We start from the raw sequence: 27,480 nt of genomic DNA on the forward strand, positions 1-27,480 counted from the left end.
TTTTAGCTGGAAAAAATCACTTTTTTCACATTTTTTTGTGTGGGAAACTTGTGGCATCACCGGGCTCACTCAAATTTCCCACCTCCCAGCGTTCCCCTGGGTCTCCCGGTAAAAATGGTGCCTCACTTGTGTGGGAGGCCTAAGTACCCGCGACAGGCAAGGGCCCAAAACGTAGTGATGCGACATCAACATTGCCTATCCCAAATGTCGCATCACTACGTTTTGGGCCCTTGCCTGTCGTGGGTACTTGGGCCTCCCACACTAGTGAGGCACCATTTTTACCGGGAGTCCCAGGGGAACGCTGGGAGGTGGGAAATTTGAGTGAGCCCGGTGATGCCACAACTTTCCCACACAAAAAAGTGTGAAAAAAGTGATTTTTTCCAGCTGAAATTGGGGTTTGCAGGCGATTCTGGGTAAGGAAACGTTGGGGGATCCACGCAAGCCATACCTCCCTGGAAGCCCCCGGGTGTCTAGTTTTCAGAAATGTATGGGTTTGGTAGGTTACCCTAGATGGCCGCCGTGCACCGGGCCAAAAACCCAAGAGACCCCCCTTGCAAAATCAGGTGGTTTTGAGATAGGCAATTTTGATGTCACCTCACTATGTTTTGCGCAGTTTCCTGTCGCGGGCACTAGGCCGACCCACACAAGTGAGGTACCGTTTTTCTCGTAAGACTTTGGGGAATGCGGGGTGGGTGGAAATTTGTGGACCCACGCAGATTCCGGAACTTTCCACGACAGAAATGTGGGGAAAATGTGGTTTTTTGGACAAATCTTTAGGTTTGCAAGGGATTCTGGGTAACAGACCCTGGTGGGAGGCAGTCAAGTCACCCCATCCTGGATTCCCCTGGGTGTCTAGTTTTCAAAAATGTATAGGTTTGCTAGGTTTCCCAAGGTGCCCGCACAGCTAGGGTTCAAAAACTACAGCTAGTCATTTTGCCAAAAAAGGGTCATTTTTCACTGCGAAATTGAGGTGTGACCAGGTTGCGTTTTGCGCCGTTTCCTGTCGCGGGCACTAGGCCGACCCACACAAGTGAGGTACCGTTTTTCTCGTAAGACTTTGGGGAACGCGGGGTGGGTGGAAATTTGTGGATCCACGCAGATTCCGGAGCTTTCCACGACAGAAATGTGGGGAAAATGTGTTTTTTTTGACAATTTTTTAGGTTTGCAAGGGATTCTGGGTAACAGACCCTGGTGGGAGGCAGTCAAGTCACCCCATCCTGGATTCCCCTGGGTGTCTAGTTTTCAAAAATGTATAGGTTTGCTAGGTTTCCCGAGGTGCCCGCAGAGCTAGGGTTCAAAAACTAGAGCTAGGCACTTTGCCAAAAAAGGGTCATTTTGCATTGTGAAAATGTGGTGTGACCACGTTGCGTTTTGCGCCGTTTCCGGTTGTGGGCACTATGCCTACCCACACAAGTGAGGTACCATTTTTATCGGGAGACTAAGGGTAATTCAGATTTGTAAAGGAACTGTTATTATCTATTGACTTTCCATGCATTTCTGCTTTCCAAATGAAAGATTGTGTAAAAAAGAAGTCATTCTAAAAAATGACTGATAATTCTCATGCTAGTATGAGTATTCCCAATTTCAGAAATGTGCAAATATCTACTGTTTCTAAACTCTATATTTTGTGCCCATTTCAGAAATACATAGGTGTCTTTCATACCGATTTTTCCATGTACACTTTATTACAGAATAATTACTATATACCCAGTACATAATAAAAAACCATTGCAAGTTACTACTCAGTTTTTGGCTCTGGGTTCGTCAGGTTCTTGGTGAACCTACAAGTCCTATATATCCCCACAACCAGTAATGTCCAGCGGATGCAACGGTATACTGCTTTCAAAGAGCTGTCATAATTAGAAGAAGTTACAGGTGAAAACGTTGACACAAAAGGCTGTTTTTTTCAACTAAATTTCAATTTATCCTACATTTAACTGTTTGTTTCTATAAAAAAACCTTGATGGATCTACACAAATGACCCCTTGCTGAATTCAGAATGTTGTCTTCTTTTCGAAAATGTATAGCTTTCCAGGATCCATTATTGCTTTTGTACCCGTTTCTGCCATTAACTGGAAGGAGGTCAAAAGCACAAAAAATAGCAAAAATAGGCTATGTCCCAGAAAAATGCCAAAACTGTGTAAAAAATGTTGGGTTTCTGACAAAAGTCAGGTATCCCCGAAAAGCTGGGAAAATGGTGATTTCAACCCCACAAACCCTTTTTTGATAACATTTGCAGGGAAAAACCCAGATGCTTTCATTTGCAGCCCGTTTTTCCAATTTTTCCACACAAAAAAACCAAACTTTTGCTGTATTTTGGCTCTTTTCTGTGACCCCTCCAGGGGAATCCACAAACCCTGAGTACCTTTAGAATCCCCATGATGTTGGAAGAAAAGGACGCAAATTTGGCGTGGCTAACCAATGCGGTCAAAAAGTTACAGGGGCCTAAGCGCGCAATACCCCAAATAGCCAAAAAAAGGCCTGGCACAGGAGGGGGAAAAGGCCTGGCAGCGAAGGGGTTAAGAAAGCAGTTTGCAACACATTGCAGGTATAGTACATTCAATTGAATGGGCTTTTTAAGTAAAATGCAGTTAATTACTTTTCAGATTACTTTTCTAACCACAGGACTGGATCCTAGATTCAGCCCTGGGACATTTCCTGAAAACAGATGAGTAAATGCGTTTGTTAAAGGTATGATTAAGGAATATTATTGTATTTCAAAAGTTGACACTTCGAAACTTTTTCACATAGAATCACCAATGTTATCCAATGGGAGGAAATTCACTTAGCAGGTAAGTTACTTTTGCATTTCTTTTGTAATCCAGTGCTGGACTCCTAGATTCAGCACTGGGACATCTACTTAAAACAGGTAAGTACGTTTTTGTAGTTTGTACGATTTTTTAAGAATATTCTTGTATTTCAAAAGTTGACACTTCACCAATGTTATCCAATGGGAGGAATTTCACTTAGCAGGTAAGTTATGTTATCGTTACTTTTTCTTACTCAGTGCTGGATCCTGGATTCAGCACTGGGACATTTCCTGAAAACAGTTGAGAAAATACGTTTTGGTTAATCGGCTGATTTTTAAGGAATATTTGCAGTTTTCAAAAGTCGACACTTAGAAACTTTGAGAGAAAAAGTGTCAATGTTATCCTATGAGGAAAAATGAGTTATCGGTTTCAAGTTAAGTAATCGGTCTTTTGAGTTCGGGTTCTGGGGTTAGACTCAGGAGTCTCCCAGGGTCAGTGATGCACTGTTGTTGCACCTTCAGCAGCACTCGGCGGCTGGGTGCAGAGTGTTGAGGCCCAATGTTATACTATGGGGGTAGGGGGACTCCAGTTCGTGGCTGCTGGCAAGCAGGCCACAAGGTTGCGTCCGCACAGCTCCTAGGGTTAAACTCAGGGCACGTTGGGGACCAAGTTAACACCACAGGGACACCCTCAGCGGTGCTAGGGCAGCCGGGTGCAGGGTGCAGTTTTGAGGTCGGGTGCCCTGTTGAATTCAATTAAGATTCTCTGGGACAAAGAAACAATTGCAGACTCTGGGACGAAGATCTTCCAGAAGTGACCACCACTTCGAGGGGTAAGTTGGGATGTAGAGGGCTGGTCAGGCACCACTGGGTTGGGCGCACAAGGCAGTGGGGCGTCGGGAGTAGGGGTGCCTTTAGACATTTGATTTTCTTACCGCTCTGGTCGCGGTAGGGGAGGGGTCTCCTGGATTGAGGCTGCAGGCGTCGTATGGAGGCTTGAGGCAGGTCAGGGGTCGCCGGATCTCGGGTCAGGATCGCCGGGGGGGGACCTCCTCGTGGTGTTTATTCACTTAAACACAGGCTGGGTTTGGCGGGTGCGGAGTGTGCTGGACTTGCGGTTTCTGGTTGGCACCAGAAGCTGCAGTTCAAACACGTCCGGTGTTGACGGGAGAAACAGCTTGGAGAGTGAATGCAGGCAGGTCCTCCGGGGTTTTTGAGGTTGCTGGACACGCCGGGATTTTGAAGGAGCAGGTTTGAGGGTAGACAGGCCGGTAGGGTTGGGAGCCAAGTCAGTGGGGCTGTCCTTTTGTTAGCTCTGCCCAGCTTCTCGTCCTTTTCTTGTGGTTGCTGGATCTGAGGAAGGAAGGTTCAGGGTGCCCCTAAATACTAACTTTAGTGGTGTTACAGGCAGGTAAAGGGCAGGGACCAATGGGTCCCTTCCCTGGGGTGGGTTCCCCCCCTATTCTGCCACTCTCCACTGGGAGGGGGGCCGGAGCCTGTCCCTGGTTGGCTGGGTCCCCCCCATCCTCAAGATGGTGGGGACTCGAGGTTGTGCTTCACCTCACCTCCCCCACCTAAGAGGTGGAGTTGGCAGAGGTGGGCACACCTCTATTCCTCAAATTGTTTTTCCCGCCCGGTCTCCCGCCCAAAGTGGGGGGTAGAACCAGTGGGGACCAGTTGCTGAGTACAGCAAGTGGTCTGGAGAAGCTCATAAAGGCGGCATGCCTTTGAAGCTTCTCCTTCGTGAACCCTGCCCACCCTGGGTGAGGAGGCTTGGCACCTCGTCCCAGGATGTGCATGGTTTCAGGCCCCCAAGAGCAGCAAGCTCTCGACCCAGGGGTACAGAAACATGTCTGGTGGTGGAAGCCTGTGCAGCCACTCAATCAGGTCACTGGGAGTTGGTCGAGTTTCAGGGGGCATCTCTAAGATGCCCTCTGTCATGCATTTTACATTAATTCCCACACTGGCATCAGTGTGGGTTTAATGTGCTGAGAAGTTTGATACCAAACATCCCAGTCTTCAGTGCAGCCATTATGGTGCTGTGGAGTTTGTAATGACAAACTCCCAGCACCATATACTCTTAATGGCAGCACTGCCCTTACAGGGCCCAGGAATGGACCTGGGCACTGTAGGGGTACAGGGCTCATGCACCTGTACCCTCACCACTGGCATAGGGCACCCAGCTAGAGGGGTGACTGATGTATGCCAGGGCAGTAGTTTGTGGGCATGGCACAAAGGGATGTGTGCCGTCTTTGTTTTGTTCTGCACCCAGACACTCAGCCTGCAGAGGCAGTGTGTGTGTGTCAGGGTACAGGGCCTCTAAGGGTGGCACAATTGGTGCTGCAGTCCTTAGGAGCCTTCTTTGGTCAAAGTGCCCTGGGTACATGGGGTACCATTTACCAGGGACCTACCTGTGGCCAGAGCGGTCAATTGGGTTTTGTTTTGAGGAAAGAACACAGGCCCTGGGGTCATGATTGGCAGGGCCCCAGAGCATTTCAAGTCAAAGAGCATCAGTAGTCTGGCAACATAAACCCACTTTCTCACACCCCTACAAAGCAAACTGAGGATACTTTATTAAGGGACCTCACCAAACAGTAAGCACCAGTTTTCAGTGTGTACTAATGTTTTAGCTCAGAAAGATCAAGCTCAGAAAAAAATGCTCAAACATCACCCCACAGAAACCTAGGAGCTCAACAACCCAAAATGTAGGTTATGAAAATAATTAAGCAAGAGAGGCAAATATCAGCCCCTCAAATCATTTGGTGAGTAAACACTATGTGACAAACATTAACAAAGATGGCAGAGTAGTTGCATGTGGGTTTTAGATTATTCATATCCAAAGGACATGCGTTTCTGAAGCACCAAATAATGCTCTGACAAAATTCACCACTCTTCACACCAACAGCCAACGGCATAATAAAGGCAAAAGTCATTAGCAACTGTTTAATAAACAGCCACCATAGATTGCTTTTAAATGACCATTAAGTTGAATAAAGTAAATCTCTGCTCTGACTAAGGTGGCCTCAGAGAATTTTAAATGGATAATGTTTGATACGTTATGGTCTATCAAACCAAAAAAGGGGGACTCGCAATTGAAAATCTGAACGAAACTTGGTGTAGGAAGAATAATTTATAACCGGGTACACATACAAAACAAAGGATGCATTTAAAACTAGAGCCCATTGGTTGTACCTATTGGTTTTTCAATATTTACTCACTTAACATTTGGAAACAAACACATTCAGTAAAAGAATGATTTAATCCTCACCTGAACTCTGGAGAAGGGCTCGATAACTCGGATGAGATTCTGTTCCAATAAATTATCGTAGAGTTTGGCCAAGTGCGTGTTGATGATAGGATCGTCCCTGAGCTCCCCTTTGTAATCTGTTAGTGCCTGTGAAGAATGGCAGTGGGGCACAGAAACAAAAGATATCAAGACCATCCAAAAAGCCCTTCCCATATGCAACACAACTTCAGCGCATGAACTGATTGACTTGTGTCCTCCATCCATAAATTGTTTTCTTACCACTTTAGAAGTCATTACAAGATAGCTGGAAACTGCATGTGGCAATATTGGGGAGGTTCGATTAACAACATGGGCTGGTATCTACACTAGTTTCCGTTTTTTGGCGGCCCTGGTCTGCGCCCTGTAGCAATGTGAGGCGTGGAATGGAGAGTAGAGGAATGGGGGGGGGGGGGGGGGGGGGGGGGGGGAACGAGGAAGCAAAGCTGAAAGCTCTTGGCAAAAGTGTCATTCCCCAGCCGCAACATTACAGCTCTGGAAGACGGGAGGAAAGTAATGGTGCAGACGGAGCGTTGAGAGAAAGGATTAATCAGTGCTGGTTCCAACCCTGCTGGCCACTCCAAGAGTGCTCCCAGCCTTGCAGGAAATACCAAAGAGACTGCCTGGGGCTTTTTGAATGAAGGGAGCAGCTTCTCCCGTTACTTATAGCTTAGTCACAATTCTTGCAGCTGTGATGAATAAGTTACTAACCCTCGGTAATGCCTTATCTGATAGAGACAGGATCTAGCCACAGATTCCTTACCATTCCTTATCCCCAGGTGCCAGACTGGATCCGGAAAATATTCTACAGCAGTACCTCTGCACGTTGGTAGATGACATCCTGTGACTCCGTAGCAACATCGTCCACCGGATGAGATGTCAACAGAGTACATTTTTTTTTTATTATAAACCTTCAAGAAGTGTACATCTCAGCACGGTGCCTACAACCCCAATCAGGCCGGCAGTGCGACATTGCAAATGTGTATACAGCGAGCTAATAGGGGGTAGGGGATTACACAGCAAGCCGCCTACAACCCTGCTGGGCCGGCCGCATCAGATGGGGCATTCAGCTATATAGGCAGGATCAGTATTATATGCATGTAATACCAAAACACTTCTAAACACTAAAAACATGAACAGCAGTCGGCTCTACTGATGTGGCATAATGAAACGAAGTGGTGATATGCTTGTGGAATGTTGTGACCTACAATCCTAGCAGAAGTGTTCCATAGTGACCCGTGCCCTCCAGTGTGCGACATGAACAGACCCAGGCTAAAGGCGTAATCTGGGAGCATACACTGGTGATCTCATGGCATCTGTGGCAGTGTCCGTGTCAGCGGCATGTTCTAACAGGTAAGTCTGGAGGGGGCCCCATATGTCTTTGGACCTAGATGAGGGGGGCTGGAGGTCTGCATATATGTGTAATTGTTCTTGACAGTAAATGAGATCTCTGATCCAGTCCTTGAATTTCGGCACCCTCCCTCTTCCCCCATCTACAAGCGATTCTACGTTTGGAGAGTAGTAACGCCAAGGATGTGTATTTACGCATTTTGGCAGGCAGGGGTTCTGTATATCCTAGCAAGACAGTAAGGGGGTCTGCGGGAATTTGCAGCCCTGTCATACAGCCTAACGCAGCGAAAACCTCAGCCCAGTAGCGCTGTATAGAAGGGCAATCCCATGCCAAATGCCTAAAGTCCGCCCCTCCCTTCCGCATCTGGCACAGCAATCATTGTCTCGGAGCTTCAGCCTGTACATCCGCGCTGGTGTAGAGTAGAGGCGATGTACAAATTTGTAGTGTAGAATTCTGAGCCTGCTACTGGCGGAGATCTCTCCTGTTTGTTTGCAGCAGTATAGCCACTGTTTTTCAGTGATGGGATGGCCCAGTTCAGCTTCCCGCCGTCTGTGGGTCACTGGCGGGGTATATTCTCTGTTGGTTTTGACATTACGGTATAAGAGTGAGAGCACGTGTGCAGGGGTATCCTGTTGGAGTAAGGCATGTAGCGCAGGCATCACCGGTGGTTCGTAGGGGAAGGCAGGCGTGGCAGCCCTCACATTCTGCCTGAGCCTAATATAGTAAAAGCGGTCTAAGGGGGTGGGGTTCAGAGCGCCGAAAAATTTGTCACTAGTTCGGAACTGCCCATTGGTGTACAGCTGTCCCCAGGTGTGGAGAGCGCGTTTCCTGAGCAGACGCCTGCATCCGCCCTCCCGTGTGACCGCTGGGTCCTGTCGTCCAGAGAGAGGCAGGAGCGGGGAGTACAGTAGAGAGCATTGGGTTGCCTTGGCCAGATCATGCCATGCACTGACTGTGCACTGGACGGTGGTATCCGCGTGGTGTCTGGAAACCCCAGTAGTGCTGAGATATGCGGTGCTGGGGGTGGGAGTCATGTATCCATCTATCGCCAGGTGAGGCATGAAAGGAAGAGGTTTCATCCAGTATGCAGCGTAGTGTGCCTGAGCACAGCTATAGTATAACTCCACATCCGGCACAGAGAAGCCTCCCGCCCAGAAGGGGCGCGTGAGTATTTCCTATTTTAGCCTGGCCTGCTTCCCGCCCCACAAAAGGCGCATAAGTTGCATCTTAACAGCAGAGAAAAAGTGACGGCTAGGGGCATAAGGAATGTTGATAAATAAATAAAGGAGTTTAGGTAGTATGACCATCTTGATTATGGCTGCTCTGCCTGCCATGGACAGGGGCATCGCAACCCATTTCATAATTTTAATCGGTGATGGAATCTAATACCCGCCCATAGTTTTCTCTCATGAGCTCCTCGCGATTGCGAGAGATAGTGACTCCAAGATAGGTGAGAGTGCCCTCGCACCACTTAAGGGGATAATCTGGCACGAACCGCTTGGTGGAATCAGTAAGGGGAAATATGTGCGATTTATTCCAATTTAAATTGATCCCTGACAGTTTCCCAAACAGGATGAAGAGCCGTAAAATGGGGTTCAAGCTTATGCCCGGATGGCGCAGATAAAGAGTGAGGTCATCCGCATACATTGAGATGAGTATCTGCTGCTCCGGATAGGTGACACGTGTTCTCTATAGTGTTGTCTGATTTTCGCAGCGAGGGGTTCTATGGCCAAAGCAAACAGCAGGGGGGAAAGGGCCTGTGTACAGTAAGTTGAACCATGCCAGAAAGGGGGGGGGGGGGGGGAGGGGGAATCCCATACGCACCAAGACAAAGGACAGGTAGTCCCATTCCAGGGAGTCAAATGCCTTGGTGGAATCCAGGAAGATGGCAGCCGCGTCCTCTTCACGAATCATGTTGTGAAGCAGCACGAATAAGGTTAGCAAATTATGAGCAGTGCTCCTGTTTGGGATAAACCCAGACTGGTCAGGGAGGACCAGCACCGGCATTAGGGGGCTGATACGATTTGCAACTAATTTTGCTAGAATTTTAGCATCCACATTTATAAGGGAAAGGGGCCTGTAGGAATCCAGAAGTGTGGGTTCTTTACCAGGCTCAGGTATGGAAATGATGAGTGCCTCCCGCATTGTACGGGGTAGTATGCCGGTTTTCTCTGGCTTCCTCAAACACGTGCCTCAGTATGGGGATGATTAAGTGACGATGCAATTTATAGAACTCGGAAGGTAGGCCGTCTGGTCCCGGAGCTTTACCAGATCTTAATTGCATAATGGCGGAGATGTTCTCCTCGTCTTCAGGATGCGCCAGGAGATACTCTCTTTAGCCATTCCCCAGCCAGGCTATGGCGGTGTCCTCGAAGAAGGATTCGAAGTCTACTTGGGACTGGCGGTGGGTAGTGTATAATGTTTTCTAGAAACGCTTAAAGGCAGCAAGTATATCCGACGAGTTTCTATGCGGGAGGCCGTCCTCATCCTCGATTTCTAAGACAGTGTTGGTGAATCGCGGAGGTCGAATGGAGGAGGCCAGCGCCCACCCCGGTCTATCTCCCTCACCATATTGGCGGGCTTTATAATATTTTCCCCTGAATTTGCATTCCCGTTCAGCAGTTTGATATTCAGTGAGTAGTGTACGTAAATGTGCCTGCAATGTCGGAGAGGGTGTGGTCTGGATCTCTGACTCGGTACGTTTAATATCTAATTCTAGTTTGTGGATCATGTTGCGAATATCTTTTAACACACCCCGCTTTTCGCTATGCATGTGCCCCGCATGGTAACTTTGAAAGCTTCCCATAAAGTAGAGTACTGAGGGACAGAGCCGTTGTTGCGGAGGAAGAAGTCTGATATCTCTTGCTCAACCTCATTTTTAAAAACCGGGTCTAGCAATGTCTGTGGATTGAGGCGCCATGATAGGTATGGGGACCCCTCTTGAGGCAGGACAAGAGTCAACAACACAGGAGAGTGGTACGAGTACGTGCGAGGCAGATAAGATACATGCGATGTCCAAGCTGCAAGACCCCTGTCCACCAACCAAAAATCTAACCAGGAAGCGTGAGCAGAGGAGTAGCAAGAGCCCTGGCGCTCCAGCAGGTGGTGAGTTCTCCATGGGTCCCTTTCCTCTACCAAGGTTTGAAGGGCCAGTTGCGCAGCTGTGTAGTGGTGCGGATGCGATCTGTCCAGTCTAGGGTTAATGGCAACGTTAAAATCGCCTCCCCATAGCAAGTGCGTGGTGCCTACATCCTGCATCTTCCCCCACAGTACCTGAAAAAACTCTGGGTCTTCCGAATCGGGCCCATAGCACGACACCATAGTGATGGACTGTGCAGATAGTCTCTCCCACATTAGGTTGTATCCGCCTTGTGGATCTGCGCAAGCACCAATGGGGGTGTATGGGAGTGTACGTTTCACTAAAATGGAGGTGCCACGTACAAATGAGGAGTAGCACGAGAATCCTCTATGATTGGCCCAGCGAGCAGCAAACACAGGGGATACACTAGTAGACAGGTGCGTTTCCTGCAGCATTGCACAATGAACATTATGACGATCTAAATATGCAAGGATGTCGTCTCTTCCGGGGGTTGCCTAAGCCCTGCACGTTCCAGGTCAAGAAGTTATACTGGAGGGTCATGGAGCAGGACTCCGTCATACAGATAGTAGAGAATCCTGGTGTAGGTCAGAGTGAGTGTGATTGTGTAATATGGTAGTAACAAGTAGAGCCGTGCCAGTACTGTAGCAATAAACAACATAACACCCCATCTCGGGCCCCCACCCACAACAGCAATCCCAACCTGCTGTGCAGCATTCCTCCCCCCTCCCTAACTGTCCCGTAACTCCCAACCCCAACAGGGGACTACGGGAAACCATTACTCGCATGTTACTCAATGTCAGGCAGTAGGGTTCACCTAGTGGGCAGCCGCCAGAGGGCAACCAGGAGTTCCTCGCATATGCAAAGGTGTTCGGGCATTTTGGCACAGGGAATGATGCATGTTATAGGCCTGAGGCTGCCGGCCTACCATGAAACGTCAATATGCGTGGGGCGATGCAGACGCTCAGGGCCAGCCCCAGGGCTCCCAATGCCTGTGCTGAGCATAGAATCTCATGTCAAAGTCCTGCATATTATGTTCCTGCAGGAGTTTGCTGGGTTTTTTGTACTGGGGGTTGGCCCGTCAGGGTATGAGACTCATAGGTTGCCTTCACGATGAATGGGATCCCAGCGGGCATAGAGAGGAAGCCGAGTGGCTGTCAGGCGGGTTCAGTTTGCATTCGGAGCATTTAATAGCGCAGGGTCATGAGGTCCTTTATTCAATGTCTGACGTCCCCCTACTGTTCCCGTGGAGCCACGTCAGGGATCGGCGTCCCTCGGGTGTCTTGGGCAAAGCCTTGAAGAAATCCTGAGCGTGTTGCGGATTGGTAAAAAAGTGCTGTTTCCCCTGGGAGGTCACCCTAAGGCGAGCCGGGAACAGCATGGCGTAAGGGATATTAAGCTGCTGAAGCTTCTTTTTACCCTGGAGAAATTTGCGTCTCTGTTCTTGCACAACCATGGTGAAGTCAGGGTATATGGAGATCTGTCCCCTCAGGCATGAGGTGTCCTTTTTCCCTGGATAGGCGGAGTACAGTATCTCGATCGCGGTAGTTCAACATTCTGGCTTGATGGGACGTGGGGGGGTACCAGGGGGAGGGTGGCTCACCAGAGACCGGTACGTCCTCTCGACCACAAAAACCGCAGAGAACTCCTCTCTGCCAAAAAGCGCAGTGAGCAGGCGCTCCACATATCCCTCCATCCGTCCAGCATCTGTGGATTCCGGTACGCCCAGAATGCGGAGGTTATTCCTCCTGGACCGCGACTCCAACTACTCATTCTTAGCGGCTATCACCTTCAAAACTTTGCCCATTTCGAGTGCATGGGCGGAGGTTGCGTTAGAAGTATCCTCAAGGTTGGATATTCGTCTCTCCGTCTCTGTCAGGCGGTCATCGTGTTTATCCACCCTGCACTTCAGCCCGTCCATCCTGGCCGACATGGAGTCCATTTTAGATGCGATCGACGTTAGACTCACCTGCATGGCAACTAGTAGGTCCTTCAATTCCGCCGTGGTCGGGGCTGAAGTTTCAGCGGGATCTTCATCCGGTCCCGTCTGGGAGCGTGGAGTCTTTCGGTTATCAAAGGTGAGTTTCGACTGTTTGCCGTCCGATTTCCCCATTATTACCCGGCGGAGGGAGCAGCTATTCAGCGAGTGTGAGAAAGTGCCCTCTTTCTTGCATGGTATGCCCCCACTTTTTGCTAAATTGCTGAATGTACTTTGACTGAGTGTACCCTGGACTCCTGCCAATCAGGTGCCCAGGGCCTATGTTCCTTCCTTAAAACACACAAACTCCAAATTGGCAAACCCTGGCCACATGTCAGCCCCTAGTAAATGGTACCCTAGGTACCCAGGGCCTTGTGACCAGGGAAGACCCCTAAGGGCTGCAGCACTCATTGTGCCACCCTTAGGGGCCCTGTACCCTTACACACACACACTGCCTTTGCAGGCTGAGTGTCTGGGTGCAGGACAAAATGAAGAGTCGACATGGCACACATCTCTGTGTGCCATGCCCAACACCCACACTGCCAAGGCATATGTCAGTCACCCCTCTGGCTGGGTGCCTTATGCCCATGGTGTGGGCACAGGAGCAGGAGCCCCGTGCCCCTACAGTACCCAGGTCCATTCCCGGGCACTAAGTGCAGTGCTGCCATTTAAGAGTACATGGTGCTGAGAGCTAGTCAAACACGAGCTCCACAGCACCATAATGGCAACACTAAAGACTGGGAAGTTTGGTATCAAACTTCTCAGCACATTAAACCCACACTGATGCCAGTGTGAGATTTAATGTACCAAGCACACCAGAGGGCATCTTAGAGATGCCCTCCTACAACTAACCTACAATCCACGTCTGCTCTGAGGATGCCCAGGCTGCCACACAGCAGACACGTTGCTGGACCCCTGGGTGGGAGAGCCCCTGCTCTCCCGGGCCTGCAACAATGCACATCCTGGGTGAGGTGATATATCTCCTCCCCCAGGATGAGCAAAGGGAAGCTTCAAAGGCCTGCCGCCTCTAGGAGTTTCCCCAGGCCACTGCAACCCCCCACTCTGGCGGGAAGCTTGGCCGGAAACCCCATACAAGGACAGGGGATGTGCCAGCCTGCCCACCCCAACCCTCAGGTGGGGGAGGTGAGGTGAAGCACATCTCCGGGCTCTCGCCATCTTGAAGATGGGAGGCCCTACCCTATCAGGATTAGGCTACTGCCCCCCTCCCACAGGAGAGGGGCAGGATAGGGGGTGTACCCACCCCAGGACAAGGACCCATTGGTCCCTGGCCTTCACCTACCTGTAACGCCCCTAAATCTAGTATTTAGGGGCACCCTGAACCTTCCTTCCCCAGATTCCAGATTCAAAACTACGAAGAGCAAGAAGAAAGAAGACCTGCCCTGCAGCTGCTGAAAAGAGGAAGACACCAACTGCTTTGGCCCGAGCCCTACCGGCCTGTCGACCCTCGAACCTGCTCCAACCCGGCATCTCTTGTGGCCAGCAACCTCACCAACCCCGGAAGACCTGGCTACCTTTTGGCTCTAAGCCCCTGGGACTCCCATGAGTAGAGGCTCTACTCAGAACCTACCTTTCACCCCTGGCAGCAGCCCGGAACCGCGATCCCAGCCCACTCTGCACCCGCCAAGCCTGGCCGGTGCCGGAGTGAACTAAACCCACGAGGACGACCCCACGGCGACTGTGACCCCGAGTCCGGCACCCAAGGACCCCCCCCCCCCGACTATCCTGAAGTGAAGAAGCTTGCAACCTCAGAACAGAGTGCCACCCTAACCGCGATCAACAAGAGGGTAAGATTTCCGACATCAAAAGGCACCCCTGCACCCGGCGCCCCACGGCCCTCTGTGCCCAATCCTGGGGTACCTACCTATCCTCCAACTACCCAACTTACCCCTCGAAGTGGTGGTGGCACCTTAAGAGTCCTCGTCCCCGAGCCTGCAGTCTTTTTCCAAACCGGAGATTTCCCATAGAAATCAATTGAGCGCCCGACGGCTCAAAAGCACCCTGCACCCAGCAGCCTGAGTGGCCCTGGCAGTGAAAACTCTACAGCTACCTACTTCCCCACTTGCCCTGAGTAAGTGACCAGGAGCCCAGCTCCCACAGCCGCGTGGCTTGCCCGACAGCAGCCACCAACCCAGTCCCCCCCATCCCTCATAGGATAACATTGGGCCTAACTCTCTCTGCACCCGGCCGTCCTGAAACCGCTGAGGGTGAACTGACTGTACCTACCTGACACTGGGGGACCCCCGAGTCTATGCCCAGAACTTCAACTCTGCCAGTCGAGTACTTACCCGTAAACCGCTAACTTCATTTTCCTCATAGAAGAAATTTCAGGAAAAAGCCAGTCAATGTTAGTCTAAGTGTGAACTTTTCAAAACTCAAAATATTCACCAAAAATCAGCCGAGTGACAAAAACGAATTTACTCCCCTGCTCTTAGGTGAGCTCCCAGTGCTGGATCTTGGTGCCCAGCACTGACTCTGAAAAGTACCCACAACTATACTTACCTTTAACTCATTTTTCCTCCATAGGAAACCATTGACTGCTTTTCTGTGAAATTTCTTTTAAGTGTTGATTTCTGCAATTTCTAAATAATCCTCAAAAATCGTATAACATCTGAAAACGTAATTACTTACCTGTTTTGGATAAATGTCCCAGTACTGAGTCTAGACACCCAGTACTGGATTACAAAAGTAACGATAACCTACTGTACCTGTAACCTACATTTCCTTCCATAGGCAATCATTGATTGTTTGCTCTGAAATATTTTCTAAATAGCTCAATATTAGTTAAAAATCATTACAGTACCAAAGTCGACTTTCAACAGCTGATTCTGAGAATTGACCCAGGACTGGATCTAGGATCCAAGCCTGGAATTACAAAAGTAATCTAAAAAGTAATCTGTTGCATATATTTGAATTTATCATTGAGCTCAATGTATTGTGTTTAGAAATAGAGTTGCCTTCTGCAACTATTTGTAACGGTTTACTAAAAAGTCAATTGCATATACAAAAGTACTTTTATGAAACATCTCCTGTCGAGAAATTATATTTTAATTCAAAGTGTTGGTTCTAAAATAAAACAAGCATATAGTTTTTTATATACAAACCATTGGCCTAGAGTTCAGTTATTGAGTGTGTGGAACTATTTGCTGACTGAGTGTGTACAACAAATGCTTTACACGTCCTCTGATACTGCCTTACTGCTCGACCAGGCTACCACTTTGGAGAGTAAGGTTATATCTAACTTTAACCTCTGTTAAACCCTTGGGGTCTGTTGACTCTGTACACCCTGTACCTATTAAGGAACAGTATATACAGAGCCACTTTCTCACAGCGAGGGGTCCGTGCCTTCCACCCGAGGATCCCCGTCCCGCAGACGCAGAGAAGGTCGGGCGTGTCAACGTGGCTCACAGGGGAAGAGCGGAGGTCATTTCGGTCCTAGGGATCCCTTCCAGAGGCAATTGTTACTAGCCGCCCCCGTTCATTATAGTAGGTCTCCTCTGCCGTGCAGTCCCTCCCCTCAGTCGACGCCAGGCCAGCCGTGCCTAGGGCCAGGGGCAGCCCGCATACAATGCACCTCAACGCGTCCGCCGAGCGGGCCAAAGCGGATTTGCCAGAGGGGGCACTTAATGGATATGCCCTTCACTCCTAGAGCCGCTACACGAAGAGCCGTGGAGCTGCGAGGTCGCCCCCTATGTCATTGACTTGCACCAATGTCTCTATCCGCTGTAGGGTAGTCTAGTCCTATCAGGGACTGTAGGCAGGCAACCAGGAGAAAGCCAGGCACAATGCTGCTCCGGGTATAGTGCGGCGGCGCAGGCAGCACGTGCTGTATTTCCTGAAGGCCAAGCCGGGAATAGGCCGACAGCCGCGTCAGAAGGCAAGGCCGCATTCCGGGACCAGCTCCAGGACGCGGGAGGAGCTAGGCCGCAACTCCGCAGGTGATCAGGCAGGAAGCGGCGGCAGCAACCTCCAAGCCACAGGCCATGCAGAAGGATCCCCGCCACACCGCAGCGGCCAGCCGCAGCTCCCACCACCCCGCTCAGGCCAGTCGCGGGGCAGGCAGCAACTTGAAGGATCCCCGGGGGCCCCAGCGAGGAGCAGCAGCCAGACAAGGCGACGAGCGGCGGGGGCCAGGGCACTACAAACGAGCCCACGCCGTCAGCAGTCACCCGATCAGCGTGGCCTCAGCAGCGACGGACCCCCGGCCAGCACTCTTATCCCAGGTCCGGTCGGATCAGTGTTCTCCCCTTTCCTCCAGAGCACGCGCAGCTAGTATGTCACAGCGAGCGCTCTCCCTCGCCGCCATCTGTAGTGTCGCGATATCAGACCCTGACGTGACACGCGATGGTGTGCGCGTCAGGGCACGTTTGTTGTACGCTAGCAAATAAATATGACGTCACGCAGACGCGGCGGCAGTGAAGCCCCGGCTGCGGAGACGCCAAGAAACTAACACGAGTGTCCTCTCGTTATTGGGCTCCACGTGCGTAGCAGGCCCCACGAGCCACACGCTGCAGGTCCCCCAGCGACACTACAATTTGGCGACGAGGGTGCGATCGTGCCCCGCTCAGCCTCGGCGCGTCCGGTTTGGTGTGGCGGCCGCGAGCGGTCCCCGCTGCGGTGCTCGTGCCCCGCCGGAGCGCGCTGTAGGCCCCATACTGTGAACCCGCCCAGGTAGCGCCGGAGCTGTGCCTGACTGCTCGCGCTGGGGCCGTTTCTGACGTCAGCGCCCAGCGCGTTTTCAAGGACTGCATGGGCCCTGCCCTCCTGACCTGGAGAGCGCGCAGCATCCACTGTGCCCTGCATCTCCTCGACGGAGTCAGCCAGTAAAAGACACACGACGCCATCTGGCCCACCGGAGGCCCAAGAAGGTAGGGTCAAGTGCCCCTGAACACCGATAAATCCTCCAGATCAGACAGCAAGGGAGGGGCTAGCCCACACACGTGCCCCTGGGGGAATCTGAACTGGAAAAGGGAAAAGAGGTCTCGCCTAGCGCCAGCTACACGCGGGTCAGAAGGTCTCGCCCAGGGGAGCCTGAATTGCCCAAGGGAGACGAGGTCTCGCATCGTGCCAGACACACACGTGCCAGAAGGTCTCGCCCAACGTGACGGCACCAGAGAGAAGGAGGTTTGGGCCTGCGCAAACCACGCACGCGCAACATGGCGACAATCCCGCCAATAGAGCCGTTCTCCGTCGAGGGGTCCCCATCAACGGTAGCAGCCCGGTGGAGAGACTGGGAGGACAGAGTTCGAGGCCACGAAGGTCCACAGGGATCAAAAGCGCGCAATGATAATTCACCTAGGCGGGAAAGAAATTCACAACATAGTGAAGACTCTCGCGGAGGCCACCCCCAGGACGCACACGACGCTCATAGCAGCTCTCAACGAGTATTTTGAGCCAATGGCAAACCGTGACTATGAACGCTTCATATTTCGCCAGGCGCGACAGTCGCCGGATGAGTCGCTCGACAAATTCTACGCTCGTCTCAAGAACTTAGCGGCCACCTGTGGGTTTCGAGATGAGACGGAGGAGATAAGAGGCCAGATAATACAGGGGTGTGCGTCCGCCAAGCTAAGGGAGAGAATCTTGGAAGAATCCGGTAAACCCCTAGCGGATATCCTGACGATGGGCCGAACGAAGGAACTATCCAAGGCGCGCGCCGCGCACATGGAGGCGGCGCTACAAGTGCCAGTGAAGGCCGAGCCAGTCAATGCCGTGGCAGTTAAGCCGAAACAGAGGTGGCCCCGACGAAAGCCGGCCCCGGCTGCTCAAGAACAGCAGAAGTCCTGTGGATACTGTGGCGGCTCACCCCACGCCCCGGCGGAGTGCCCGGCGAGAGGGACCAAATGCAGAGGGTGTGGACGCTTCAACCACTTTGAGAAAGTGTGCAGATCGAAGGGTTTCCGAAAGCCCCGCCAGGCCGTGCACACGGTCGAGGAAGGAGGTCCGGGAGCCAGCGACATGGACGACGACGAAGAGGAGGAAAAAGTCATACACCGGGTGCACATGATAGGCACGGCGGCCCGCCGAACCAGGAGACTGCCGCAATGCAGCATCCGAATAGGGTCAGAAGAAGTCACAACAGTGGTAGACACAGGAGCCAGCATCAACATCATGGCTGCTGCAATGCACAAGTCCATGCGTCCACAGCCCCCGCTACAACCCTCGACCATCACAGTGTTCGCCTATGGACAAGAAGAACCGCTAAAGGTGCGAGGGAAGTTCAGAACGGTGATATCCCACGGGACACGGTCCATCAAGTCGAACGTCTACGTCACCAAAGACGGGCAAGGCATGCTCCTGGGCTGTCGAGCGGCGGAAGACCTGGGAGTGGTAACCTTCGCGTTTGGGGTGCACCAAGAGTCAGTACAACACACTCTGGAAGAGTTCGAGGAAATCTTTCAAGGGATAGGCAAGTTCCGGGGAAAAGAAATTCACCTACACATCGATCCCACGGTCCAGCCGATAGCGCTCCGACATCGCCGCATAGCAATCCACCTCAGGCCACTAGTGGAAGCGGAATTGAAGAAGCTGGAGGCGGCGGGGATCATTGAGAAAGTATCCGGACCGACCCCGTGGGTGTCGCCAATCGTCGTGGCGAAGAAACCCAAGCAGCCAGGCGCTGTCCGGATATGTGTGGACATGAGGCTGCCGAACGTGGCCATCAAAAGGGAGCGACACATCACTCCTACTATCGATGACATCGTTGGTGAAATGGCCGGCGCCAAGTGGTTTTCAAAGCTGGACCTCCGCTCAGGCTACCATCAGCTAGTTCTGGACGAAGCGTCACGGAACATAACGACATTCTCCACTCACGTAGGTCTGAGGCGATACACGAGGCTGAGTTTCGGGGTATCGAGCGCTGCGGAGGTATTCCAGAATGTAATACAGGAGCTGATCGCAGGAATCCCCGGGGCGCTCAACGTCAGTGATGACATCCTGATACACGCCACGACGGTAGCGGAACACAACGAGAGGCTGGTGCAAGTGCTACGACGCATAAGAGACGCAGGCCTCACACTGCATAGGGAGAAATGCGAATTCCTGTGCCGAAAGATCCAGTTCTTCGGCTACGTCTTCTCAGCTGATGGCGTCAACCCCGATCCGGACAAGGTCAAAGATATCAAGGCGGCAGCTGCTCCTGCCAATGTCACAGAGGTGAGGAGTTTTCTAGGCATGGTGAATTATTGTGGCAGGTTCATCAAGGATCTAGCGAACCTCACAGCGCCACTGAGAGAACTCACAAAAGACTCGACACCCTGGACGTGGAACAGTGACCAGAACAGAGCATTTGAGGAAGTCAAACATGCACTCTCAGAAGCTACGACGCTGGCCTTCTTCGACCCGGCCAAGCTGACACAAATTGCCGTCGATGCCGGCCCAGTCGGGCTGGGCGCAGTCCTGCTGCAGCGAAAGACGGATGCTGAGGAGTGGGCCCCGGTCGCTTTCGCCAGCCGGTCACTCACTGACACGGAGCAGAGATACTCCCAAATAGAGAAGGAGGCGATCGCCATTCATTGGGGGTGTCGTCACTTCCACTTGTACGTCTACGGCAAGCCTTTCGTCGTGACCACCGACCACAAGCCATTGGTCTCCCTGTTTGCTGGCACCTCTACGAAGCCACCGCCACGAATAGAGAAGTGGATGTTGCAACTGCAGGACTACAACTGCAAAATTGAGTACCAACCGGGAGCGCGTAACCCGGCGGACTACCTATCCCGCCATCCCCGCACGGCTACTCCAAGAGAAGTGAAAGAGGCGGCAGAAACGGAAGAGTATGTCCGGTGCGTTACGGCGCGGTCATGCCCCCGGCCAGTATCCATGGCAAGCCTGTCCCAGGCCACCAGCGAAGACGAGTGCTTACAAAGGGCGAGAGTGGCGGTCCGGGACAACAATTGGACCCGCGCCCGAGAGGAGTGGAAGAGCCTGACGCCCCAGGCGAAGCAGGTAATGGAGAGCTTGTACCACGTGAGGACAGAACTAACGGAAGACGAGACTGGATGCCTGCTGAGAGGCCACCGGCTGGTTATACCGACGTCCCTCACCCAGAGAGTGGTGGATCTAGCCCATATCGGTCACCAGGGCATGGTTAAGACGAAGTCACGACTCCGAACCAAAGTATGGTTCCCTCTGATGGACGAAGTTGTGGAGGCGACCGTTCGAGAGTGCCAGGAGTGCCAGCTAACTGGTGAAGTGCCCCGGCCGGCCCCAGTGGTGATGGAGCCTCGCCCAAGGAAGCCCTGGTCAAAGATCAGCGTCGATTTCGGCAGCCTGCCCGATGGAAGGCACACCTTGGTGGCCATAGACGATCACTCCAAGTATCCAGAGGTTGAGATACTGACAGTTCTGAGTGCTCAGTAAGTAATCCCGAAGCTCGAGAAAATCATGGCAACCCACTGCATTGTCAAAGAGATCAGGACCGACAATGGGTCACCGTTTCAGAGCCAAGACTTCGCGGTGTACCTCCAGGCTCTCGGGATTCACCATCGGCGAATCACTCCACGATGGCCTCAAGCGAATGGAGAAGCAGAACGCTTCATGAGGACTCTCAACAAAGTAATACGAATCGCCCACGAAAAGAGCCAGTCTGTAGAACTTGCCATTTTCACATTCCTCCGTAGCTATCGCCAAACGCCCCACTCTGTCACGGGAGTAGCTCCCGCACACTTGCTGATGGGGCGGGTTGTCACCGATTCAATACCACATCACCCCGGATGGCAGCCCGAAACTCACAATGACAGTGCCATTGATGCACATAGACGGGGAGAGTTTGCCCAAGCTGATGCCCGCCGGAGGGCGGTGTTCTCCCCGATAGCCCCAGGTGACCATGTACTAATTCGAAATCGGGTGCCAGGGGGCAAGTTTCGTTTGAACTTTGAACCTCAGCCCTGGATAGTGGAGAAAGTGCGAGGCACGTGCGTGACGGCCCGGAAGGGTGCTGAAAGGATAACGAGGAACGTCTCATTCTTCAAGAAGGTTCCCGTGCCCTCCGGAGGGGAGGAACAACGCCAAGACTGGGTCTTGCGACGCCAGGACAGAGTCCCGAGGGACATGCCGCGAGAAGAAGGACTTTTGGAACCTGAGGGCCAGGCGAGTGAGAGAGTAGAGCTCACAGGTCAAGGACATGACACCACGCCACACCGGCTAGAGACCCCGCCGCCTGGAGTCGCTGGCGCGCCTGAGGGCGGAGAGAACGACGCCGAGGGTGACGTTGGGAGCGGAGGTCAGGACGCTGCCGGGGAACGTGGCGGAGTGCGATACGACCTGAGGCCGCACCCCGCGCCTTCTTGCCGGTTACGAGACTACGTAAAGTAAGACTGTTTATATTTTGTTTGTGGGCCCGTTAGGCTGCAGAGTGATGGACACGGCGAGACCTGCCGTCCATGCCGGGGAGTGTAATCACGGACCCTAGGGTTGTACTATGTTTTGTTTTTGTGTGTTGGGGAGGAATGTAGTGTCGCGATATCAGACCCTGACGTGACACGCGATGGTGTGCGCGTCAGGGCACGTTTGTTGTACGCTAGCAAATAAATATGACGTCACGCAGACGTGGCGGCAGTGAAGCCCCGGCTGCGGAGACGCCAAGAAACTAACACGAGTGTCCTCTCGTTATTGGGCTCCACGTGCGTAGCAGGCCCCACGAGCCACACGCTGCAGGTCCCCCAGCGACACTACAGCCATCCGTCATCGCAGCCAGGGGCCCGCAGGGCAGCGCACAGCAGAGCGGGGGCCGCATAGAGTCAGCACCAGGAGACCAAGGGGGCTAACTCTCCGCCTCACTCCCCCTGGGTCCGGCAAGTCTTCCGATACGGCTCCCACCACAGCGGCCCAGCAGCGTGCAGCCAAATAGTCCGTCTCCTCCAGTCAGATTCAGGCCTCCCGCCAGGCCGCCACCTCGCCCAACGCATGCCCGGGAGGCAGCACCTTCAGGTATGTGAATCTGTCTGTTTAGCCCCCAGGGCAAAGTCGAGCATCTTTTGCGCAGTAAGGCCCGTTTTGATGTGTTAGGATGACAGGATGACCGGGATTACAGCTGGATTCCTGCCCGAACTGCAAGAGCCTCACGGGTGCGGCGGCGGTCATCTTGCCTGGCGCCCTCTAGCGCCCCCAGTCAACAGAGTACATTTAAGCCCTCCCCCCACGTCAGTTTCTTCCGTGACTACTTTCCGCACTAAAACGCGGAGCATCTTATAGCAACTGCTAGGAAACAGTGCGTCTTCTTCTTGTAAAACATTTGTTATATTATGTGTTTTTTCATTTTTTTTTACTTGATGGCACAAGAATGTCAGAAGGGATCTGGGAAAGGAGAGGACAGTTCGCAGAGCGGGGAGGAGGGTGGGTCGGTAAGGAATCTGCAGCTAGATATTGTCTCTACCATATAAGGCGTTACTAAAGGTAAGTAACGTATTCATATTATAGGGACATCTATGCACAGATTCCTTACCGTGGAATTAGGTACCCAAGCAATATAATCCCCGGAGGGTCTGCGAACTAATCCACAAAAGATCCCCGACTAGGACTAGCCAGCCTTTATAAGACAGAGTGACCAGCTGTTGGAAAGGTAGGTGACAGAGCAGACACCCCATAAGAAATATTGTAGAAAACCTGGTAAAAGACCCACGGCAGAAGAAAAAGGATGGGTTGGAAGAACACTTCAGATAACTACACCACAATAGAGCATCCTCAATAGTAACCAGACCATTAACAGACAGGGCTGAAGGCCAAGGATAATGGCTAATATCACCGAGCCCATGCTCCATGCCATATATGCAAAAAGCACCACCCAATGCCATTAGAAAGCATGGCAAACAATAAGGATGGTAATAGAACATCTCTGGCCATAAGACGCACTCCGAGAAGAGCGAGCCCTGTGATACCATGCAACAGAGAATCAGAGGAGCAAGGTTTGCAATTGCAAAGCAACAAACAAGTGAAGGCACTGTGGGGACACGAGGAAAAATACAGCAGCGTAAGCAAAAATGGGCTCCCTTCTAGAAAGGTAGCATAACAGGACTGTCTATAGAGATACCAATAAGATATATAAGATACATATATGGACATATATGTATAATATACAAAATACATAGAAATACACCATATACACTGTGTATAAAATATACCCAAGAAGGGTACAAAGAAACGTGCACAACAGTGGACATTGGCCGAGATGTGATAGCGGAGGGCCGGCAACAGCCATATGGTACCACATAAAAGAATTGAATTTATCATACATCCCAGAAAAAGAAAAGCAATCTGACATAAAACACTACCGGCTGAACGGCGACAATCAGGCAGGCAGCTGAGAGATGACCGAATGGGAAAACAGCTGGGAAAAACAACCTAGAATAGAGCAATGAAGACCACTATCTGGGACTGTAAAAGAGCAAATCGAACGAAGGCCAACACTGGGGTGGCCTATTCAGACAACGATTCTCCATCTCAGAAGAAACCAGTAATCTGCAATGAAATAGGTCTCGCATTTGTGAAAGTCAGAGCTTTTGGTGTTGAAAATGACAATGTTCTCTGCTTTTTAGGTCTCGGCTGCGAAAGGCTGCGCCTGCGCAGTCTCGCTCCGAGATTTAATGAGTTGGAGTGACTTTGAGAAGAGGGGCTTGCACCCGCCCCTCTTCTCTCCTGTTCTCCATTGGCTGGCCTCTTAAATGCTGGCCAGCCACTGGAGAAGAGGTCCAGTCACTCCGTTGAAGCCCCGTCCTTTTCGGATCGGGGGGCGTGTTTTTTCGTTGCTTTTCGCAGGGCGTGTTTTTCTCTCCTCCAGCCAATGGCAAGAGGAGAGAAAAAGAAACACGCCCCCGAATCCGAAACCGAGGCTGCGTTTCTCCGAGGCAGTTCTTCTCTGCCTCGGAGAAAGGCGGTGGTGTCCCGGCGTTGCTCCCTCACATGATCTCCTTGTTTTGCTATCGGGATCCGCACCGTGCTTTGGACGCCTTTCCCCCTTGTTTATTATACCGCTTCCGCATCAAAGGATACAAAAGCACACTGGTTCTAGTCCTTCTTCCGTGTCTACAAGTTCAGGCGTCAGTAGACTGGGCGTGTTTCTCACGCCTGCGCACTGGGGCTTTTGATAAGAGGGGACCGGAAACTTGAAGGAAAAGTTTGCTACTGTTTCACTGCCGTTAGCCGCAGAAGATTCCCTTTCCGCCGCGCAGACATGTCGGGGGCTTCAAACGTTACGACCATGAAAAAGCTGGTGCATCAGCTGCGACTGGAGGCCAGCCTAAACCGTGTGAAGGTGAGAGACACCATTTTCTACTCCTCGGTAACTTGGGAGCAAGGGGAGGGTTTCTGCCCCGCCTTTCGGAAGAGTCGGAGACAGTCTGTTTACTACTTTTCTCAAACGAGTCTTAGAGATGGTTCCCGTTTACTGTAGCAGACAAAGAAAAAATGGGGGTTGTACCTGCAGTTCTGTTTCAGTTGCTCTGCTCATGTCAACATGTGTCCTGTGTTTTTCTCAAACTGTAGCCGCACCCGGAAGCCCGGTGGTTCCCCTTACATCGCTTCCCCTAGCAACTTGAAAAATATGGGATATCTCCTTTACAGTTTTTAGCTCCTCTGCAGAAGTGTGCTTTTTGGGTTAATAGTTTCCCATCACATACATGCCAGCATTTTAGAACAGGCAAGTGGAAGATGTATGCTACCAGTATTTGATGGAAATGACAAGAAGCTCTAAGTACACAAGAGCAGGCAGGGCACGGAAAGCAACAGGTGTCTCTCCTGGCAACGCGCTCTATTGTTTGTTAATTGCATCTGACCGACTACGCCCACTTTTACATTTGTACATAGGTCTTCGGAGAGTACGAGTCGCCTGAAAGTCTTTGGCGCCCAAGTGACAATGAAAATATATCTGCCCATCTTTGTCACACTCCTTGCACAAATTTCTCAGCTACGCTGTCGACCGCGCTAGCCCTTTATTTCATGGATCTGTATGAATTAAGGGACATGTTTTCAAAGAGCGCAGCAAGTTAAGTTTCTACATTGCCTCAGCAGGAGATAGCAGAACTGTGACTTATCTCACAGAAATGGCACTTTTATACTCTCTCCATGTGCTGGCGCACTTGTGGTTGACCAACGCAAGCACCCTTGCGCCATAGTGCAGGTGTCTGCATTGTGGTTCATATCGCTTTTGTGCAAGAAGGGATGTCTTCCTGCATAAAAAAAACTCGAATTTTAGATTATTTCCTCTTCATAATGCGTTCTGCAGAGTTCCGCACACCCGCAGTAAGGAAATAACGAGGCAGGCGCACCATTTTGGTGCAAATCAGTGTCTACAAGTCTATGGGTTTGTGTCCGAATCCATCACTGAATGCAGATGAACACTGATCCACCAGCCATAGAACTCCTATCTGATGCAAAGCAGTGCAATGTGCTGCGTTGCGTTGTTTAAAAAAAAAAAAAAATTCACAAAGCCACGCGAAAAATCATTTGCGTTGCTTTAGGTTGCTTTATGCATATCAAGTGGGATTTTTTTTGTCAGGTTTGCATTACAACTGTAATGCAAACCAGAGGCACAACATTTCTAAATCTGGGCCTTTAATGTTAACACAGATCCATCGTAGTGGGAGGTCATGTAAATGCTTAAATTGTGGCACCCTAATAAAAACCCTTAACTGGCTTTGAATTGGGTTTAGTTCATCATGGAACAGACTTTTTCCACTTTATGCAGAACGCAAATTTACAGTGCGATATCCGCCTGGCTCCAGAACTTGAAAGGAAGCTTTAATGTTAATTAACAGGGATGGCTATGTTGTCTCTCTTTGGGAAAGCCCTTTTGGGATTTATGTTCAGTCCTCATTACTACAACTGTTGGTGCTGAAATCTCCTCCTGGAAGTGTAATTAGAGTAGATCAGACTGGCTGATTTATTAAGATCTTCCTTTTAAGCCTTTTTGCAGAATGGTGTATGGTGAAATGATATCTCTTTGATCTGAAACACATTGCTGTGGCTGTACTTGGCACTCAAAGAAACTCCTTTGTGTGTGGATGTGCTCCTTGTCAAAGAAAAGAATGCTGTTACTCTTAGTGAAGTTAGCCAATGGCTGAAGAGAGCTGACCCATTGTCCAATGGTGTATGCTGTAGTGGACGGAAGAAAATGTAAATGACAAGAAATAAACAAGTGAATTATGACAGCCGACTGAAAGCTTCTATATGTAAAAATAGTATGCACATATTAATATCCACAGGCTCATGCAAGACCGCAAATGCAGGCCTTAGTTTAATCACAGTCCTGTATCTAGTCCAATCACAAGGAAGTGCAAGGTTAAAGAGCAGGATAAAAGCACAATGGGTTATGTGGGTCAGGGTGGTAGGAACTTTGCGGCTCTCCGCAGATAGCAGAACTTTCCTTCACAGAAATGTTAGGAAAATGTGTTTCTTACCAAAGTTTGATGTTTGCAAGTGCTTCTGGGTAAAATTAACTAGTGAGAGCCACACAAGTCAAGCTCCCTTGCTTGTGTAATTTAAAAAGAAATAAATGTGCAGGTTGCCTCAGGTGCCGGCTGAGCTAGGGCCTAAAATCCACAGCTACTCACATTGGAAAACAAGCATTTACAATGCAATGGTCTCGGCATTGGTAAAGTTAGAGCTATTGGCATTGCTCGACATTCTTTTTGTTTATGTTTTTGTTTTTAAAACATGTAAAGAAACGGCATTGTTATGAGCAATGCCAATAGCTCTAACTTTACCAATGCCGAGACCATTGCATTGTAAATGCTTGTTTTGTATGCAGTGGTCCCAGCTAAACATGTACTGAGCTAAAAATAACGAAAAGGCTAATTTTAAATACAACAGGAAAAGATCCACGTTGAATGTTTGTATTGAACATGCCTTGTTTTTGGGCAATAATTTAATCTCCCTGTGCCAAATTGAAAGCGGAATAGTGCTTGGGATGGGCTGATAATATGGTGCAGACTGGGCAAGATAAGGCAATTACATATTAGAAACCGCCACTTCTGAACAGCCAGTAGGGCTATAGATGTGAGATATGCAGCAT

The 27,480-nt window shown here is 50.9% G+C and overlaps 1 protein-coding gene across 1 annotated transcript in view; it reads right to left on the reverse strand.

Annotated features, from left to right (window-relative positions):
- Positions 1 to 27,480, reverse strand: part of LOC146870960 (26S proteasome non-ATPase regulatory subunit 11-like) — a 322,339-nt gene that overhangs the window by 171,883 nt on the left and 122,976 nt on the right. Inside the window, exon 2 of the mRNA XM_085645717.1 lies at positions 6,018 to 6,143. Coding sequence (XP_085501843.1) covers positions 6,018 to 6,143 — 126 coding nt within the window. The remainder of the gene's footprint in view (positions 1 to 6,017; positions 6,144 to 27,480) is intronic.

The sequence above is a fragment of the Triturus cristatus genome, chromosome 1_1 (genome assembly GCF_964204655.1).
Source record: "Triturus cristatus chromosome 1_1, aTriCri1.1, whole genome shotgun sequence".
Taxonomy (NCBI): Eukaryota; Metazoa; Chordata; class Amphibia; order Caudata; family Salamandridae; genus Triturus; species Triturus cristatus.